At 34.8% G+C, this 17,077-nt stretch overlaps 1 protein-coding gene across 1 annotated transcript in view; it reads right to left on the bottom strand.

Moving 5' to 3' along the window:
- Positions 1-17,077, bottom strand: part of LRRC7 (leucine rich repeat containing 7) — a 294,420-nt gene that overhangs the window by 144,541 nt on the left and 132,802 nt on the right. Inside the window, exon 6 of the mRNA XM_011365737.1 lies at positions 12,711-12,774. Coding sequence (XP_011364039.1) covers positions 12,711-12,774 — 64 coding nt within the window. The remainder of the gene's footprint in view (positions 1-12,710; positions 12,775-17,077) is intronic.

Consider the following 17,077-nt stretch of genomic DNA (forward strand, 5'->3'; position numbering starts at 1 on the left):
AAAAAAATAATAAAGGATTTTAAAATCTTGCTTTCACTAATGGATAGAACAACCACACAGAAGAGATTTCCAGCAAAGTTTTGAAGGTGTGGCCTGGTTTCTACTTGCTGATTATAGTAAAATGCAAGAAGAAAGAGGTAAATTGAGTGAACTGTTAAGCAAAAAGTAACCAGGACTTGATTGGAGAAATTCTCATCCTTTCAGATTGCAAAAGATGCTAAAATTAAAAGATTCATTGCCAGGAAAGTGTATTCTGGAAAGAAAGTCAAGGGTATGTCTGGACAACCGTGGCTAGTGCCTTGCAAGCATTAAAATGTCAGATATTTATTTATTCACACAAAGGGCTCTGAAGAGATTACGTATGTGTTTCATGGAAGCTGTTAGACATCTTAGAAGAAGCCAAGAATAGACATGGAATTATCTAGGGAAGATCTGTGGAGGAACCTCTTGTGCAATGGAGAAATCCTCAAGATGTATATGAGAGAAACACAAGTTTCTTAAGACTGTTCCATCAATAGAAACGGCAAAAATTGAAAGGGACAGAGAGAGGACAAAATGAAAGAAGACGGTCAGACTCATAAAATTCCATAGGTAGGAAACAGGTTGATAAATGTATTCAGCTGCAAAAACTTGCTTTTCTTTCTGAAAAAGGAAGGATGACTCAAGAGGGTGGAGACATAAGCACAGAAACAATGAATCTTGAGACACGGAGGTTATGGCCAGGCCTCGAACCTAATGGAGTTTGCCAGAATGGATTTTGAAATTGGTTCTGAGTGTAGATGCCTTTGGTCTTTCCATTCCCCTCCCCTCCCAACCCCACCTCACCCCACCCCACTTTTTTTTGGGGGGGGGTGAGGGGGTCTGGGAATGTCTGTAACTATTATTTTATGCCTATTGCACAATTGTATTTTGGAAGATTAACTTTTCTAGTTTCACAGGTTACTCATGACTGATTTACATGTTTTAGATGAAGAAATTTGGGACTTTTGAGCTGATGAGATTTACATGAGATTTTTGTATTTGAGATGATGTTGTAATAGGTGATAGTTTTGGGGAAGTTGGGTTGGGGTGAGTGCATTTTCATGTGGGCCAGACATGAATCTTCGGGGGCAGAGGTCGGATTATGGTAGGTTAAATAATGAACTTCCAAAGATGTCCATGTCCTAATCCCTAGAACCTGCGAATATGTCACCTTATATGGTAAAAGAGAATTTGCAAATATGATTAATTTAAGGATTTTGGGATAGAGATTATCCTGTATTATCTGGAAGATCTGGATGTCATCACAAAGGTCCACACAAAGAGGCAGGAGGGTCAGAGAAGACAGAGGAAGAGGTATGATGATGGAAGTAGAGTCAGAGTGGAAGATTAATAACAGGTGTAGAGATTGAGTCGATGTGAGAAAGAGGCCATTAGCCAAGAAATGTAGGCAGCCTCCAGAAGCTGGAAAAGACAAGGAACATTCCCCATGGAGCCTCTAGAAGAATCAAAGCCATGGTGACATTTTAATTTTAGGATTTCTGACTTCTAGAACTGTATGATAATAAATTTGTACTGTTTTAAGCCACTAAATTCGTAGTCATTTCTTACAGTTCAGCAATAAGGAAAGGTTACAGGTATATGCCTAGGCCTGGAATGCTGACATTTTAATTATAATTTCTATCCCGACTTTCTCTATGTTGTCATTTCCCTCATGCCATGTGGTGATGAAATGGCCATAGGCATTTTGGGGAACTAGATAAAAGAATGTTGCATGGGAATACCTTTAATATAGGTTTGGTGGAATATATTTATATGGTTTGCAATCATGTCTGTGTATAGTTAACTTGTTGGTAGCCATCTTGTATAGAAATGGCTTCCAGAAATACTTCTACTGCCCATCGTGCCAATTTCCCTGACCATCATGATATGACGGTGCAGAGCCAGAGGACATATTGGGACCTGGTGGAGGAGGAGAATCAAGGCTGAAAATGTTGAGTCAGAGGTTTTCCCAAGTTTGACAACAATCCTAAAATTTTACAAGGGTATCAATAAACAATTGTAAAGCAGAAATAAATGTTTCTGAACTATCAGTAATAAAAACTATGGTAGAGGGAAGATTGGATTATTTTTCTATTTTCTCCATGATATTATAAAATATTTGTTGTGTGAAAAGACTGTGTCAAAGAGCATGAAGCCAAATGCAGGGAGAAAGCATGCATGATAGATGTGTATTATTATATTATCTTCCTGGACTTAAAAATGTTTATGGCATTTATCAGTTTTTAAAAATCATATTTTATTAATTTTTATTTGTAATTAAAATTCATAGTTTCTTTTGTCATCTTAATGAAACATTCATTTTTGTACTTAATTAGACATTTCTAATTTTGCATTATTTTTTGAATTTACAGGTTCATATCTTACTTCTGGCTATATATTTAAGGTTTACTCAGAAATGAACTCCTTCTTACCGTCTCACAGCTACTACCCCAATCCACAACACTATTTCTTGCCTATATTATTGCAATAATGTCCTAACTGATCTCTTTAACTCTACCTTGCCGCAGTTTTCATCTCTCCTCAACACAGCAAAATGATCCTGGTAACGTAATGTAATGTAACATACTGTAACCTAATGCAATTATAATGTACCATAATGTAATGTGATGATGTAAGTCTGACCATGGCTTCTACTTATTTAAAACCTTCTAAAGGGCTTCCATTTTACACAGAAGTAAAGCCAAAATCCTTAAAATGTCTTATTGGATTCTTCCTCTAATCCCCCCTACCCTACTCTCACTCCCAAATAACTTATCAACTATTCTCATTTTATCTACTCCAGTCATTCTAATCTTCTTTCTGTCCACATGTTAAGTCTGCTTTCATCTCAGGTGTTTGTATCCTTCCTGTTCCCTCTGTCTAGAACCATCTTCCACCCAGATACCTGCATAGTCTTCTCCCTCATCTTCTTTAGGTATTTACCGAAATGTCACCTTCTGAGTGGAGCTTCTCTCCACCCTAATTATACCCTGCACACACACACAGTGGAGCTTCTCTCCACCCTAATTATACCCTGCACACACACACATGCACGTGCTGTCTCTGTCCCCCTTTCTTTATATTTCTCCTAAACATTTTAATTCTTTTAGTTTTGGTTTGATGTGAAACCCAAAATCAAGTAACTTTTTTTCTGGTAATTCAATATCAGATAATACATCCAGATATTACCAATTTAACATTTAAGTGAAGAAGATTTAAGTTGGAATTTGATTACTTTAAATATAATTGTTGTTAGTTTTGAGGTAATGCACAATCTCTATTTACAACCCAACAATATTCTCTTGGATTTATTTTATGATTGAATAATACTTTTATTTTTTTGGAGTCTAGATTTTAAATTTGTACTCATATTTAAGGTGGCTTACCCTTATTCAATCAGGGAGCATTTCTTTTTCTTTTAATTTCTCTGGTAGAAACTATTGATGGAATTACCAGGGCACTTGATTACATTGAGATTTATGCCATTCTTAGAAAAAAATCTATTTATAGAAAGGCAAACAGAGCTAATTAATTTTATTCATAGTGCCCAGTCATGATACTGAAGTAATAAGAAATGGCAATGAGAGAAAAACTGCTTCCTTTGGAAACAAAGGCAAAGATGACTTATTTTATTGCTAGGAAAGAGAAAATTTCAAAGCAATTAAATGAGTTTATTTGTATGTGTGACAATGGAGATTGCTTATTAAAATCCTGTCAACAGATGTTGCATTTATAAAAGTGGAGACCCCAATTTGATCCTCTTATGAGAAAAAGCATTCACAATTATTTTTGGTAAGAAAATACATTTTAATTGAATGATTCATCAAGGACTCCTTTCAAATTCTTGAGTTAGTGGAAATACAGTTGCAAATTTTGTTCTTAAAAGTTTTATGGAGAAACTCTTGGAAATATGTCTCAAAGTGAATTGAAATTGATTCCTTAAATGATGGCTAATTCTAGAATGATTGCTTTTCAGACAAATTAAAGTGTTTCCTCTAACTCTCTCACTGTTTAGTTTGATTTAAATATTTCCAATTTTTAGGATTCTGATGATGCAAATTGTTTGAACTGTTTACTTTTTAAATCAAATAATTCATTCATTTATTCAAAAACAATTATCAAGTGCCAGTTGGGAACCTGGTAGTCTGTCAGGAACAAGAAAAGGTTTCTGGAGAAAATGATGCTGAAATTGAGTAGGCAAAAATAATTATTTATTTTATTTTAAAGTTTAAGCATTTGGCTTTAAGCTGAGGGCCCACGTTTCTATGTTCTACTTTGTAATTCTGAGGTTAACATTTCCTTTTTTGACAGGTGGATCTGGATTGAGCACTGACAATTGGGTGTGCTGGAGAGAGGCTGGGAGGCTAAAGGATGAGGATGGGACTGGCTCCTTCTATTCACTTCCTGGTCATTTTAGCATCTTAACAGCAGCACTTTCCCCTGCAGTGACACTAAACCTCATCAACAGCAGTCGTATGTAGTTTGTAGTTTTTCCACATAACTAGAACCAGCCTTGTCAAGCCCCCTCAAAGACACTAGCACTAGCTGGTTGGTGCCCTTCTTCAGATGTTTGTCTCAGCTTTTGCTTTTCCTAATTTCTTACACTACCTTCTTCCATTTGTTCTCTACAATAGCGGTGTTAGCTACTTCCTAGAGTTATTACTTCTGTGATCCTTTAGTGTCCCCTTCTTGCCCTTTCAGTTCTCTAACACGAGTTTAACCATTCTTTATATAACACTTTCTTTGTTAAATAATTAATAAAGTTTCCACCTCCTGAATGGACTTTGACTGACACAGAAATTGATGTGCCTCTAATAATTTAACAAATAAGTTTCATTTCTCAAGTTTTTCCTGATATAATAATAACTTCTGGCAATGTATGTGATATATATCTACAATCTACATCCTCAGTGGTTTTACAAATGCAAGAAATGGAGGAGTTAAAAATTAAGATGTTTCAAATATATACCCTAAAATGTGAGGGGCCAGTTATAAGATGACAAATTGCATTTTATTACCATTCTTTTTTATAAACTTTACTTGAAGAATAATTGACAAAATTTGATTAGTAGGTATGGTAAACCTATGCTGTAATTACTTATAAAGGAAATTACTGCATAAGTAAATAAAGTGCTTGCCTCAGGAATACATGCATCCTAGATAATTAAAAATGAGCACACCTTGGGCAAACTAGAGAAGTGAAACTATTGGTAACTATGCTTTTAGTAGAATGAGTTTAATTTTTAAATTAAATTTTTAAATTAAAGTTCCATCAACTTTAATTACAAGTTAAAACATTAGCATAAGTACTCAACTGTTTCAAATTTCTGTGGAACACATTCATAGTATGTGTATAGGCCAAACAAATATTCTACACAACTATTGGCATTTCTTCTCAGTTTCTTCATTCTTTATTTCTCTATTTGAACTTTTTCTTTGACTCTATGAAATAAAGTATAAAAAGTCAACCTAAATAAATTCAGTTTGAATAATGAGATTAGAAATTCTTGCTTATTGTGACCTGTAGCCCTTCTGAGCATTGAAAGTGGTGATTTGCAGAGTGCAGAATATTTTTAAGCTTTTCTATAAAGAAGTTTTATAGAATATAAATCCTCTAGTCCATGGAAAGCTGAATTTATGAAATGTTTTTATCAAGACTGACAACTGTTTCAAAAATTAGACAGTAAAAATGATACTACTCATTTCCTGACAAATTCTCTGGACTCTTAAATTCAATCAATCTTTGCATTATGTTTCGAAGATATTAATTTTTTTATTACATGAAATATTTCTTTTTTAATCTTTAAATATTTTTGTTGCTGTCACTTAGGTATTTGTTTATCAAAATGCATATTTTGTTTTTTAATCTAGAATTTGAATGGCCTATAATTTAGAAATCTCTCTATCAATAACTGGTATGTTAAAGAGTTCAAAGAGCTGAAAATGCTTTTAAAAATGATCTCACCATTATGCCTAAAATTCTGAAGAATGAATACTGAATAATTTTAGGTAGGGAGGCCAAAGGCTTTCTTTAAGAACACAAAATAAATATTTTAAAATTACCCCTTATCTGATTACTTTTTCAGAAAAAAATTTACAAAATAATTAATAAAATAGAATTTTAAAAATCACTTGTCATATCATTCTCATATTCATATTTAATCCAAATTCCAGCAAAAAAAAAGACAGAATATATAAATAAAAGGCTATATTTGAGGAGATAAGGAATGATAATTTTCTAAAACTGATGAAAACCATGAACCCAGAGATAGAGAAAGGGTACAAGAATAATGTATACAAATCTCACACATGAGTGTAGATTTTTTAAAATTTCTAGACAGGATTGAACTGAATACAGTTTACATGGAAAGTCATGGTCATTGCATATCATAATCACGTTGGATTAATTTCAGAGATGCAAAGGTGGTTTTACATTAGAAATTGTTTCTATGTAATTCATAGCACTAACAGATTAAAGGAGAAAAAATGCTATCATCTCAATAAAGGCAGAAAAAGAACTTTATAGTGTTTGGTATTTACTCATGATAAATTCTCTTAGTAATCTAGAAATAAAAAGATATGTCTGAACCTAAGAAAGGATATCTATACAAACTAATAGTAAAGAATAGTCTTAATAACAAAACATTAAATGCATTTCCATTAATAATGGGAACCAGAAAATCACATTTGCTTCTATTCAACTATTCACAAACTATTTGATTTTCTACACAGAAATCTCTAAAGAATCTATAGATTATTTATATTATTAATAGAATTTAGCAGGTAGTTGGATATAACAAAAATCAAATGGATTACTGTACACTTGAAACAAGAGTTGGAGACTGTAACTTTTGAAAAAGTACATTTACGACTAAAACAAAAAGATAAGGTACTTAGGAATAAACTAACTAAAAATATGTAAAAGGTTTTTTTGAAGAAAATTATAAAACTTAGCTCAAAGTTATCTAAATGGACAAATAAATGGATATATGTCATGTTGATGCTGAAGAAGATTCAATATCATAAAAATATCAATTCTCCATTGTCAATTCAATCAAAATTGATTTATAAAATCAATGTGTTTCTAATCAAATTTTAATAATGTTTTTCATTTTTGAGGAATTTTATAAACTAATTCTAAAATTCATATAAAAAATAAATGTCCAGGTGCCTAAATTAGAGAAACTTTTTCTATTAGATCTCAAAAACTTCTTTGTATTAATTAAGATTGCAGTTCTGGTAGCCAGATAGTAAACTGACCAATGAGGAAAGTAACCTATGAGTATATGGAAATCATATTTTGTTAAGAGTTGGCATTCATATCAGGTGAAAAGGAAGGACTGCTTAACAAATGTTGCTTAGAAAACAGTACGTTTTAAGAAAAATAAGACATGCAATGTAAAATAATTAATCCCAGATGGAAATAAACTTGATTATGAATAATAAAACCTTCACACTTTTAGAAGAAAACACATGAAAAGATCTGTTTGACTTTAGGGAGGCAAAGACTTCTTAAGCAAGATATAAAATGTGCTAGACATAAAGAAAGTACACATTTTATTATATTTCAATTAAAAAGTTTCTGTCATCGAAACACAGCATGAAGAAAGTAAAAAGACTGCAGAGGCTTGGAGGGAGAAATCCATAGTACATATAACCAAGGAAAGATTGATATCTAGAACACATAAAATATCTCTGTAGATCTATAAGAAAAAGAAACCAATAGAAAATGGGCAAACAGGCATTTCACAGAACAGGAAGTACAAATTGCCACAAACATATGGAAAAATCATTAATGTCATTCAAAATCAGGGATATGCAAAGTAAAATCATAATGAGATGCCATTGTACAGTCATTATACTGGCAAAAATAAGTCTGACAATATCAAGTGCAAGTGAAGATGTGAAGCATGGGAACTCCTACACATTGCAACTATTTTGGAGAAAAAAGCATTTTTCAAGTTGCATATGGAGACAGTTTGATCAGAAAATTCCACTTTTAAATATATGCCTTAGATTAACTCTTGCATATGTGCACCTATAGGAATACTCATAGCAGCAATATAATAAAAAAATGACAAAAATGATTGTCCATGAAGAAAAATAAGCTGTAATATCATTACATTTTTAGAAATCTGGAGAACAAGCAAAGTGAAATAATATAATGTTTAGAGACACATAGAAATGTAGGAATGTCAAACAAAATTCAGGATTGCAGTTGCCTCTGGGAATAAGGCAGAACTAGGTAAGAGCATCCAGGTAGCTGTACAGAACTGGTGACATTCTAGTTCACAAGAATAGGATGGTGGGTTCACAGGGACACATTTTATTATGTTTTGTAGCTTAAATATGCATTAGCTATATCATTTTATATGTACTAGATTTCATATAATAAAATTTTCGAGCCTCTTTGATTTTATTATTTTCTCTTAAATTTGAGTTTAATTCATTATTTATTTTTTTGCCTTATTTGACAGTTTTTCTAATTCAGCTTCAGAGAAAGCTTATAGCAATGCTTATAAAGAATCTAATTATTTGAATTTGATAATCGTACATTAATATCAAATAGAATACACACTATAATTCCTAGTTGGTAATAGAAATATCTTTATAAAAACACATAAAACCAATATATATTACATCACAGTTATAATGAAATTTAAAAATCTCATTTCTCTGACCTCTTCATACTTGAATAGCAGGAGATCAAGAAACCTGGCCTTTTCTGGGATCCTCCTCCCCAGCTATTTCTTTTCGGAGTGCCTCTGTGGTGCAGAGGAGGTGTGGAGACAAGGGAATCTACCATATAACAGGAGATGACCCCTGTAATCCCATCTTCCTCTCCTGCTGCCCATTGTTACTCCTTTGTCAGTGGGTTGTTGCCCAGGCTGCTGCCAACTTTTAAACTGCTGAACTCTAAACCACACACAGATCACATTGCGTCTGCTACTTGCTTTCTCTGGGATCAGCTGTTTTCTTTTTCTGGCTTGCGGAAAACTTATTTTGCTTCTTAGTAGAGTTGGTGGGGCTCTAAGTAACACTTTCCTTTATTCACTGCCCTCTCCTTTCCAATGCAGAGAGGGGAGGAGAGAGGGAGTAAGAAAGGCTGGGAGCTGGAAGCTGGGCTAGATTAGGGAGAGTCAGCTAGGGCCTCACACTATTTCTGGCTCCACCTATGGATCCTATTACTCCCCAGGCTCTGCTGCTCGATCTGCTCCATTTTCCAGTGTTCTTAATCATGGCGATTTGCTTCTAGGGGCTCCATTTTTTCCTACACCAGTTCAGGACCAATAGGGACTGTCATTAGATAGGACTATCAGAGAGATCTACATGTATCTGAAATATATACCTACCGTAGGGTTTCTGGCCCCCCTGAGAATCACTGAATCTGTATTAGGGGCCCTGACCATCCTTGGACTTCGAGAAGTTCCTGATTACTCTGTGACAGAACACTGTTCTACCAAGAGGATATAGAGGCTTTTTAAGGATCAATGTTATCCAACTCCATACATCAACCTTAGTGTCCCACCTCTGACCTGACTCCAAATAATACTCATTTGACCACATAAAAAGAAAATGGGTAGGGGAGTGGGGAAGAATATACCAAAAAACATTAACAATGGTATTATAAAGGGAAGAGACTGTGGATGACTTTTACTATCATTTTTATACTCCGTTTAACTTCACTTTTGATTTTAAAATTCACTTTTGTTAATTTTATATTGATAAAAACAAGCTATGAAAGAAACAATGAAAACAAAAAAACCCTAAGAATCTATTATGTTCTCAGAACTTTTCTCTGTATCTTTTAGTGATTACTGCTGTTAGAAAAATAAGGTAATTCTTTTGTTAAGAATTTTTCATGATTACAAAGGCATCCCGAAGTAAATATTTCAACTTCAAACCTCATTTGGGATATTTACTTTGATTCTTAAGCAAACTTTTATTCTCTTCATCAGGCTTTCACATTCTAAAGTTTATTATTATTATTATTATCATCATCTTCTTTCAACAACTGTCTCTTTACCATGTTATGCAAAATGAATCATCTGACAGTAATCTCCTAGGTGTTAATATCTAGCCACAGAATAGAATTTAATCACTTTTCCTCCATATGACATTATTTTTTAGAGGCCTCTTATCAGAGAAAATTCTCCTATTTTCTCATTAGAGGTTATACTGTCAGAGAAACAATAGCTAGGCCTACTCAGATGACTAATAAAAGCCAGACATTTGATTAAAAGTGAATAACATTAGAAATGTGAATTTCCACAATTATACCACCCCCCTCAATACTTCCAAATAACTGAATGTTATCAAATAAAGGGTCCTAGGACAAATGTAAAAAAAAAAAAAAATTAAAAAGATACTATTTTGTGACTAGTATGAAATATTGGGAGTTTAAAAACAAAAAAAATGTTTCTGCTTAGTAAGTCTATTTTCAAAAAATAAACACACTCTATTCATGTTTGTTAATTTAAATATTTATAGTAAAATCTTGATTCACATACTACATGAAAGGCTTGCAAAATAATATATCTGACAGAATTGAAATTCACTGAAACATATATTATGTTTATTATAGATTCTCTTGCATGAAATTCTTTCAAAAAGCCTATGAGATAGATGAGATTGGTACCTTTACTTTATTAAAGAGGAAGCTGAGGATAGAGAGTGAGCCACAGACCCAACGGTACCCAGCTAGCTGGCCATGAAGTTAACAGTTAAACTTCAGTTGTCTGAATCCACTGTCCACAGATTTTCAACTACTAGGCCAAGCTACATCTCTTCATGGAAACTTGGGAAGGTCCTAGCTTCTTAACAATTAATTTTAAAACTACCAGTATCAACCAGTTTTGCCACTATCCGTTATTCATCACCCTTACCAGTCTCTCTTCTGGCATTAATACGTATCTACTTTAAAAATGCTGGAGGTGCATTAGACTATGTACTGGGTCCTCTTGTTCTAATATGCAATTGAGGTCACCTTGCAGGCGGCCTTATAACAGCTGAGTTAATGCAAAGCAGGAAAACTTGGATAGTGCAATGTCGCAGGCAGAGCGAGGCTCTGAAATTTATTTTTACTTGGCCTCTCTTAGTTTGCATATCATGTACTCTTAGAGACTGTGTATACTGGCAGTGGGGCTCCTACTGGGGTTGTGGTTGCTGAGGTACCTTCACAACAGAAACCAGGGATGGACTCCAAGCCTAGTGCTTGAGAGAAAACAGGGCAGAGACTCATGTATCTATAGCCAATAAGAGCTGAGTGGTGGCAATGCCAGCATGAGGCAAATGACAGTGCTCCCAGGGAATATTGCCAGAGCCCAAAGAACTGACTACAGGTCCAGAGCTGCAGGTGTGACACAGGAGGCAATATCAGCTGCAGACATCAGCCCAGAGGCCAACATGTGCTGCCTAGCACACTTTTGAAAAGTCTCTGTAGGCCAGCCAGTCTCTTTCCCTCAGGTCAGAGGGACAGTATCTCCTGTGCACATACCCAAATTCCATCCAAGGAAGGTGAGAGGATACATGAGAAACAGAATTTTTATGCAAAGAAGATGAACACAACTTAATGGCACCATGTAACTTCTAAAAACAGATTAAATTTTTAACCACAGATTTTAAAAAGTCAGTTTTACCCTTAGTAAATAGCTAATAGAGGCTGCGATAATAACCAGATTAGTTATGGTCAACGTAGAACAAGTTAATTTCTTTGCACATTCCAGATGCAGTATAAATTACACCCTGTCACCCCTATACATTGGCATTCACTGAGAATCACTTTTTTCCAGGCTCTACACATGCATTATCTTATTTAATTCTCACTCAAGCCCATAAGGAAGGAACCATTATATAATCTCCATTTTCTAGAAAAGGAAAATGAGGCTTAGAGAGGTTAAGTAATTTACACAAGGTCACATCATTAGCAACATAGCTAGGACAGAAAAGGTGGCTACTTACATGTTTTACTTTAAAAATAGCTCAAATACATTTTAGATGAATTGGATTTTTGAAATTTGAAGATGTTCAGGTGGAAGACTTCTGAATAAAGAAAGCTGGGTCTGCTTGTAAAGGACTATTTCTAACTTGCATTTGTGATTTTAGTTTTTAGGCAAATTTTAAAGAAAACTTAAGCCTGAAAGGAGCAGTCAGAATTCTTATCAATTGAGGTCATAATATGTGTTCACTTGAAAGCCATTTTCAGTACAATTAGAAATAGAAGACCATTGGCTTCCACTCTCCACTACGAAGCCTTCAAGGCAGGAGCCTGCTAGATATGGATTTTCAGTTAATCAAGTATTGGATTAATTCGTGTCCAACAATATAAAAGCTATGTAAGTCAGTGACCACTTTGAGCTTGTTTCCACAAAGTTAACATGGCCACATGTTGCATCAGGATTAAATGAGGTAACATCTGCAGTACACTGAACATGGTGCGCCTGCCACATAGCTGGTGTTCAGAACTCAATTTGCATCTGCCTATCTTTTTTTTAGTGAACTCTAATATTATCCAGTTCTCTGTGGCTTACTATATAGTTAAACAATCACTTCTCAGATTTTATTTTATTTTTATATTTAGCAAATGCAAATCTCTACTTGCTGATTTAATATCTGGGGCTACAAAGACAGAGCAAAAGAAATGATCTCCTAGGGTGCATTTATCAGGTTTAGAAAATGCATTCGCTTACCAGCTCACTGAATTCGTTATTGCCTAGGTCAAGTCTTTCCAACTGGGCCAGTTTGTGCATTGACCTATAACAAATGGAGAAAAATACTATTGTGAGGCAGTGCATGACACATTTCTTTAAAAGACATTCCACTCATCCCCCTGTCAGATTTACCTGGTTGTACAGTACACAGAAATGGGGTTAGTTTTCAGCAAATAAATTGCAAAAATACAGTAATGTATGCAAACTGTCACTTGAAAACATTTAATAGCTTACCATGTTTCCAAATACCAGTCTATTGTTGGGGTACATTGTTGGCTGCTTAATAAAAACCTGGGAAATTTGTTAAACATCTACACCAGTAGGAGGTATAGGGTAGATCCCCAACATCTATATTTTTGAGTCACCACAGGTATGGGAACCAATGGATGAACTCAATTCTTAGCAAAGCATTCTACAACTCTACAATATAGACACAATTTAATTATCAATCTTGTCATTTTCTACTTCCTTAAATGAACTTGTTATAGAGAAACTGTTGTACTCACTTTCTCCTGAACATACTGGCTTAGATGCTGCGATAGCTCTGAATAATTGCTAAACCTGGGGCAAGAGTTGCTGTCAAAGGTTAAAGGTATGTGCCATATGCATAACTTTATCAAGCCACTCTCGAATACAATATATAACATAAAAAAAATAGTGTTTTTCTGAGTGTTAAATTTTTTCTCTCACCACTAATCTGAATGCTGTCTTTAAGTCCTGACTACACAGAAATTCTGGAGGCATAATTAACTCAAACCTTAGAAATTTTAGTTCTTTCTTCTTGAGACTGAATATAACCATTATTTTATAAGGCTTTTATGAATATTAAATGAAGTCCTACTCTAATTCAGACACTGTCAGGCACTCAGAAATGCAAAAATGTGTGTACTGTTTCTTCACTCAGCAACTGTTATTGAAAGATTATGGACCAGATAATCTTCTGGAGTCTGGGGTACAGCATTGAATAAAAGAGACAAAAACTCCTGCCCCAAAGGACTTTACATTGCAGTGGGGTTGGGATTAATTAAGTAAAATAAAATAATATACTACAAGGTTATAGTGCTATGAAGAAAACTTAAACAGAGGAGGTAGATAGGAAAAATTCTTATGGGGAATTATAATTTTTAATACAGGGGTCAGGTAATGCCCTACTCAGAAGATGAAATCTGAGCCAAGGCTTAAAAGAAATGAAGGAGCATAAACTCTGGAGCAGGGACATATTGCTTCCTTGAAGACACTCTAGGACAGCAGTGTGGTTGAAGCAGAGTGAGAGAGGAGAGTAAAGAGATGACAATGCGGAGGTAAATAATATGAGGTCTTACTAGCTCAATACAGAGATTTTGGCTTTGATTCAGAGTAAGATAGGAAGGTACCTAAAAGGTTTTGATCAAAGGTTTGATGAAAGTGATGTATTTTTAAAAGGATATCTGTGATTGTAGGCATTGGAAAAATTTCCCAAAGTGTACTCAAATTGACCTCCACAGGAGGATGGGACTGAGAGACCAAAGAAAAAGGCTGACAACTCCAGAATTAAACAAAGTTTCTTAAAGGAGCTTAGGGACAGAAGCAGAGTCTTGGGTGGGTAGCAAGACCTTAATTCTCCACACCTGAAAAGATGGGGCTTGATATATATATAGCCTCAGGAACATAGGTGGCTTGTAGCCAAGTGGCACAATGCTTGTTAAGAGCTATATATTCCAAAGTAGTAAACAACTTAATGGGCCAACTTATCTATATAAGAATATTCCTTTCAAGTGATACTGGTCCACCCCTGGGGGGCGGGGTGGGGGGAAACTGGAGGTCACTGATAGCAACATGCTTAAAATGAAGTGGGATGTCAATCACTTGAAACCATTTTGCCTAACAGTAGGCTATTAAACAGACTGAGGAGGACAATTATTGGAAGCTGGGAGACCATCAAATAGGAGGTTAATGGAATAGCTAAATGAAAGATGATGGTGGTATGGACTAGGGTGTTGGCAGTAGAGGTGGTGAAAAGTGGTTGGATTCTAGATTTATTTAAGATTAGTCGAATGTTTTGTTGCTGAAATGGCTGTGTGGAGTAATAGAAAGTAAAATCAATTGTGACTGAAAGTGTTTGGTCTGAGCAACTATAGAAAGATGAAATTGCAGTTGACTGATGGGGATGATAAGGTGAAGCAGGGTTTTGGACAGATCTGAGGTTTGTTTTCAATATTCACAATAAATATGTGAGGTGATCGATGTGTTAATTAACTAGATTGGAGGAATCTTTTTACAATATATACATATGTCAAATAATCACAATGTACACTAAATACCTTACAATTTTATTTGTCAGTTATAACTCAATAAAGTTGAAAAAAAGAAATGTGAAATTCGAAATATGTATTACAAAGCCAACTAGAGATGTTAAGTAAGAAGTTTTATATACACAAGTCTAAATTTCAGGGAAGAAGTCCAGGCAAGATAGGTAATGAGCAAGATAGATAATTGCAGCATAGAGATGGCATCGGTTCTTGAGAGTACAAGATCACCAAGGTAATGAGTGGAGATGTGAAGAAAATAGGTCTAAGAGAACATGAGGATGAGTCAACAAAGAAGACTGAGAAGTGACACAGGAGATACAGGGACATAAGAGAAAAAACAAAAACATGAAGTCCTAGGAGCCAAGTATAGAAGGTGTCTCCAGGTGGAGAAAATGACAAATTGTGACAAAATTGCTGCTAGATTTGAGAACCCATTACTTGATTTAACAACATGGAGATTAGTGGTGACTTTGAGAAAATCAGTTTTTAAAGCTTTTTTCATTCAAAATGTCTTTACCTATACATTTCTCAATAGTATGTATTCAAAACCATAAATATATTGATTTCCTATTATTTCTCAAGTCTTAGGGTTATCAAGATGAAAGGCATTATTCCTATTATCAAGTAGCTCATAATCTCGAGAGAAATATATGTGTAGGTTTCTAGAGAGCACAGGGGAGAGGTACTTGTTCAGTATTGGGAGATGGGAGTTAAAAAATTGAAGGCCCTACTGATACTTCGCTTTAGAGCTGTTGACGAGTCTACAGAACCCAAAGAAATGGCCTTTTTTGGAGGAAATATAGGAGTGGTTTGAAAGAGATAATGGCCTATTAAAAGAACTGAAGGTTAGTAACAATAGTAAGAAATGATAAAAAATAAGAAAAAGAGTAAGAAAAAAGAAATAATATGTGGTAAAGGGCCAGATCATAAGATCATTCATGTTAGACCAAGCAATTTGAGTTTTAGCTTGGAGGTAATGGAAGTCTTTGATTTAGACAGCAAAATTGATCAGATTGTATTTTAGAAAGCTCACTCTGGAAGCTTGGTATAGGGTGAGAAATGGGGAGAGGATGTGCTAGCAAAAAGTCAAATAAGAAACTGTCCTGAAAACCACGTGGTAATGATGATGACTGATTAGATGTAGGAGGTAAAAAAGAGGAAGAAATTAAGGATAATTTCTTGATTGAGTGTGGTAATATTGGAATGGAGTAAATCTAAGGTGGAGATAGGTTGTATATAATGAATTCTACTTAAAATACTATAGTGACTTTGAGGTGAATGTAAGAGACTTTAATTAGGAGAAAATGTGTGTGTGTGTGTGTGTGTGTGTGTGTGTGTGTGTGTGTGTGTGTGTGTGTGTGGTGTCTGTGATTAGAGCTCAGGTAAAAGGTCTTGACTAGAAATAAAGGTCTGAAAAATAAATGTGATGTTTTTTGTCTACCCCACCTGAAAATAATATCTCTTTTTAAACACACATATCATTTGCTTTCTTTTCCATGATTTATTTGACATTAACCACTCACTTTGTTGAATTATTAGTTTTTTCATATGTATATGCCTTTCTCTATCAGATCTTAAAATACGTTTTGAGATGCCCAGAAGGTCCTATGTGGAACTACCAGTCATCCAAAGGTTGTGAAACCTTGCCAGCCAGCATTGTAAAAGAGGATCTGCCTCATCTCTTGCCAAATCTGTACCACTGAATAGGTGCATCTGGGAAGAGTGGCTGGGGGCCATGAGAAGAGAATTAGATTTTCTTCAGAGCCTGGGAATATTGAGGAATCACAAATTCTTTCAAACTTTGTTCCTAGACTACATGCACAACAAGCAAACAATGGCCTTAGGAGTCAAAGAAAAGGACCGAGTAGCCAAGCATGACAAGTGAGTGAGAAATGACCACAAGAATGGCATGGTCACCTTCATTTGACTTGACCTTGTAGCCTTAGGCAACAAATATTCTAGTGAGAACAACAATGAGCTGAAGACCAGAGGCCTTTCCACAATTTTCTGGATTCTATGAACCTGGCAGTTCTCACTGATCTCTAAGGAGGGTATCAC

This window comes from Pteropus vampyrus, unplaced genomic scaffold (assembly GCF_000151845.1).
Source record: "Pteropus vampyrus isolate Shadow unplaced genomic scaffold, Pvam_2.0 Scaffold115, whole genome shotgun sequence".
Taxonomy (NCBI): Eukaryota; Metazoa; Chordata; class Mammalia; order Chiroptera; family Pteropodidae; genus Pteropus; species Pteropus vampyrus.